Source organism: Eimeria maxima, genomic scaffold (assembly GCF_000499605.1).
Source record: "Eimeria maxima Weybridge genomic scaffold, Emw_scaff830, whole genome shotgun sequence".
Classification (NCBI taxonomy): Eukaryota; Apicomplexa; class Conoidasida; order Eucoccidiorida; family Eimeriidae; genus Eimeria; species Eimeria maxima.
This window is the reverse complement of record NW_013566798.1, coordinates 9987-14507: the sequence shown is the minus strand read 5'-3', so window position 1 is coordinate 14507 and position 4521 is coordinate 9987. Positions and strand designations below refer to the sequence as shown.

The following is a 4521-nucleotide window of genomic DNA, read 5'->3' as shown; positions in this document are numbered from 1 at the left end:
GCATCCGCTGCCCCATACCACGGAATGACATGGATTACAATTTCAACGCTTTCCATGGACGCATCCAATATCTAGGGTCTAGTCTCACGAGGCGCTTTGCTGTGGGAAGCCACAGGGGCGGGAGCAGAGGGCTTGACAGTGGTATAGACAGTTGTATTTTTCGGGAGTAAAGCTGGGTGCCTGTTGTTCTTTGGGATCAGGTTTAAACATCCGCAACATACGCGGTGCCATGCTCTCATGCTGAGTGTGTGTAAGGACGCTGATAATGGGGCTAGAGGGCTTCGCCTATCCGATACAACAACGGCTGCGTTCCTTCATCGAGTGCTACAGGTCGATCAGCCTCTACCACAGGAACTTAGGCTTCTTTTGCGTCGGCATTTTGGGGGGGAGTATATGGGGGTCTTATGAGAGGAGGGGGAGAGACGCGGCAAATGCAGACTGCTCGGCTGTTCGTCTGACATTCTATGACCTACCAGCTGCACTGTCACAGCCTCAACAAGATAGCCGCCCATCAAATCGGGAGCGGACTGATCGCCAGCGGAAACGTGCTTTTGAAAACCTGTGGGAAGAAGCAGCAAGGCTGCTTCAGAGACAACCGGGATATACTTACACTCAGATGTTCCGCAGAGCACTAGTGGATGAGGTGGTCGAGAATGCAGAACAGAGTAATATGGTAGATGCAAAACAACAGCGTCATCGTGTTGGCCGCAAGGGAGTTAGCGCGGGTATTCAATTTTCAAATGAATCTGAAGGTGCCAAGCGAGAGCAGCAGTCGGTGGACTATGTTGAATTACGGGTGTGGGAAAGTGAGGAGTCGCGTAGCAAGGCAGACATGCTGCAAACTCCTCTTGTGCAGAAAATACAGGAGCTTGGTGTTAAAATGGATGCGGGCCTTTACAGGCGTGTGTTCGACGATGCACTTGTGCGCCTTATCCAGTAAGCAGTGCCTTTTAGATGACCTCCATTCGGTGAGAATTGGCGTTTATGTATGTATACCAGCATACATAGAGGTGCAATTTTTTAGTTAAAACTTGAGAAAACTGCAGCAGTGGATTTTATTCACACCTTCAACTTGTTCTGCAGATATACAGAACATATGCGAAACAGGATGCCTCTTACTGTCCCTGTAGAAACTTAGCAATGCATGTATTAAGTGTTCTCCACTTCCCGATGAAGCCAAACGAACTCTCCTACTCCAGGGGGTAGTTTCGGATCGAATGTCGCGGACAGCTATAATGGTGATGTATTAGTTTTTTCGTCACTGCCGAAACATTGGGCACAGGCGTAGCGGTTGCCAAGTTTCTCATTAACTGAACTTACATACTCGGCAGTCAGACTGCTGCTTGGAAACAATGAGACCTTCCGAAACCTGCGTATTGCTGCTAAGGCGCACGTTAGAGGTCATCCATTCGTTGCAAAACCGAAGTTCGCTGCCCCTCTCTTCGAGTCCATCGTGCACCTCATTCAGTTACGAACGGCATCGGTCGAGTCAACAGAGGGTGGTCGGCGGCGGAGAGGATGGGCGTGTCATCGTCATGAAAGGTGCATCCCTTAATAGCGAGTGTCAGTATGTCTACATATAAAGGGAGGTAGTAGAGGGTGTCAGTATGTCTGCGTATAAAGGCCAGTAAGTCTGCAGTTTCAAGGCAATCAGGGCGTTGGACCACTACGGCGAAGACTCAGGGGACCGCATGGCTTCGTCCAACAGGCCTGCACGTCTTACGCAAATGAAGTATAAAAATAAGTCCCTTTTTAAATGTAATCGAACTACATGTCTATTCTTGTCGTGAAACGAGTGAGCAAAATTGGCTTCAGCAATCCCCCCCATCGCCGGCTGCACTGAGCGCCGACCGCACCGCAGTCTCCTTCCCTGCAGCATAGACTTTGCCTTGCAGTTTTTCAAAGTGACGTAATCGCCTTTTTTTAATTTTGACACTGTGAGAAGTTGTATGGTGGCTCACTTAACCTTCGGAATGTCAAAGCCCGGAAGTTGTATGTGGGTAAGCTCCAAAGTCGTGCTTCAGTTGGAGCCGGTGGATTTTCCCCGCCTTCTACCTGAAGGACTTTTTCGAAGCTGCTGCATAACGCCTTTTTGAGTAGCTCAACAATTTACATTTCTAAGAGGCCTGTGTTAATGGTTGTTCGTGTTACTCGCCAACCGTTGCCGTCCGCCGAACACCAGCGCTCTGGAAGTGCTCCAAAGGCTTTTACAAATAATTTCCCGAGGTCTGGGGGCTAAGAGTCCCCCTGCCAATGGAGGCTTCGGCGCTGTGTCTCTGCAAAAGGGCGGGAGGGGTCTCTACTGCCAGTAGCGTTCCCCGTTGAAACCCTCCGTCGACGAATCCTCTACTACGTCATATAAAATGAAGGTGCATCATAGAAGTGTTTCGTGTCGTCAGCTGTCATGGCGGACTCAAGTCCTCCTTATTATAGTCGCTTCGCTACCAGCATTTTCATATTCAGATCAGAGGGCATTCCGCCGGTCCAATAAACAAGACCCTATACTGGCTCCTGATCAAGCGTCTTACTTCTCAGGAGAATTCGATGCAGGTGTAGAGGCTACTCCACCTGCTGACCACATACTTTCCAGTGAGTATGGTTTCGTGGAAATCTTCAAGAAATTATTTGGAGGGAAAGCCGAGGAGGAAGACGAAGCACCGACCACGTCGGAGCAGCGTAGGAGTTCCTGGCATGAAGAAGAAAGGCACGCTGAATTTGCATTTTGCTCCGACGTGGGGTTCAGAGGACTTCATCCAGATGAAGGTGGTGAAGAGGCGTGAGCGTTTTTGAACTCTTTGTTCACAAACAACTCGTTCCCAGGGCAGCCCTATAGAATCGCGTACTACCGTAACCTCAATTGGTAAGTCCTTTTTTCTATTGCTGGGGATGAATGCTTCGCCGTTTGCTGTGAATGTTTGGCTGTTTGCTGTCTTCTATCTTAGCGCGTGCTGGAGTCGATGCGGCCGTGTCTGCGAAGGAGCAATGTTTCTCGCTGAGGATGGTGAGTTCTTAAAATCGTATGGGATGCCTGCAATTTTAGCTACTTGTGATCTCACACTACAATGAGGTGCACTTCGATCATTCAGACAGCTATTCTCACTCGTGATTAGGTTGTATTTGTTGTTCGCTGGAGTATAGATATCTTTCCACGAATTGTTGGCTATTGTCGTGACCTTTTTGATGGATACCGGTTGCTGCAGCGCTACCGGAGTGGAGACTTGTTCCTGTCGCGACAAGGACAAAGCCCTGCAAAACCCCTGCTAAAAAATCTGCAGTTCAGGTGAGGAGTTGATGATGGAAAGCTACACTTACTTTCTGCAAAATGTAATTAAAGATGCTTCCGGTCAAGTATGCTAAGCGAATGGGAACAGCACATCTTATTTTGCCGTTCATCGAGGATTTTCGTGGTTCCTCTTTGAAACCTTTTTTGCAGATTTTGTGCAAGGCTATCAAGAAACCAACACACTACGACATCAGCAGTGCTGTAAAGCAGGAGACTACTTTTGATGTTGAGGCGCAGCAGCAAGAACAAATGCAGCAGCTATCAAGGCAGCAAATGCTACCGCCGTATCAATCATCTTCAGCACCTGCCTTCGCAGCAACTCCTGCTGGTTTTACCGAAGACGCGCACATGGTGCCTCAGACTTTTGCAGCTGCAGCGTATGGTCGAGGGCGAAGCGCCTTCCCACAATGGGCTCTGTACCTCATCCTCACTGGGATTGCTCTGGCCTGCGCCCTTCTGCTATGCTGCTGCCTGTGTTTCTGCCGTCGCTAATCATTTTAAGTATATGGGGAAGGGAAAACAAACCAAAAGGGCAAATCGCCTTCCCGCTAACGCAGACAAAAGGTCCGGGCCATCTTGCTCAGATTTATCTGCACTCCACTATGGCTCGGTTTCTGCAGTCTATTATATTTTTAGTGGTCTACCCCATGGGATAGCGCATTAATCGTTTGCTGCTCTTGAGTGGGAACTCAGAGGTTGCTGCCTATTTGTTTGTCTCATTGAGCACCGCACAATTTTTAAGTGTTGGTGTGACCGTTTGCAAAGGGCTTTGGCCCTAAGCATCGATGTGGGAGTTAGTTGCAGGCAGAGATTTTTTTTTTGGGGGGGTCAAACCCCCTACAAAAGTGGCACAATCATTGCTCAAAATGTTACTATTGCAACAAACGTTACCCAGTATGAGGTATTTCTTCAATGCCCTCAAAAATGCCCACAAGGACTGCAGTAACTAAACCTCTAAGTACTTGGTTGCTTCGTCGTATTCATATTGCCTTGCAACTTTGATTGCTATGCAGATTGAAGCCTTCAAGCAGAGGGAAAGTTACAGACACTTCCTGGCAGTAAAAGGTGAGATATGGATGCACAGAGAAGCTCTACAGAGCTTGTCAACTCCAGCAAGTGAAATGTCCAAGGCGCTACTCTATGTCTAGGCCAGTGCAGCCCTGTGGGGCTACATTGCCATCACCAGTGGCGTCAGAGAATGTAGCCGTGTTAACGGTGGCTCCTGCAAGCATTACGCC

The 4521-nt window shown here is 48.7% G+C and overlaps 2 protein-coding genes across 2 annotated transcripts; both read left to right on the top strand.

The window, feature by feature from the left end:
* Positions 1-265: 265 nt before the first annotated feature.
* On the top strand, positions 266-940 carry EMWEY_00043970 (hypothetical protein, conserved; the record flags this gene model as incomplete). The annotated part of the gene is made up of 1 exon (XM_013482896.1): positions 266-940. One exon carries the CDS (start codon positions 266-268, stop codon positions 938-940), a length of 675 nt encoding a protein of 224 aa, XP_013338350.1.
* A 1423-nt stretch (positions 941-2363) lies between these two features.
* Positions 2364-3775, top strand: EMWEY_00043960 (hypothetical protein, conserved; the record flags this gene model as incomplete). The annotated part of the gene is made up of 4 exons (XM_013482895.1): positions 2364-2776; positions 2943-3001; positions 3201-3280; positions 3434-3775. 4 exons carry the CDS (start codon positions 2364-2366, stop codon positions 3773-3775), a joined length of 894 nt encoding a protein of 297 aa, XP_013338349.1.
* Positions 3776-4521: the final 746 nt, after the last annotated feature.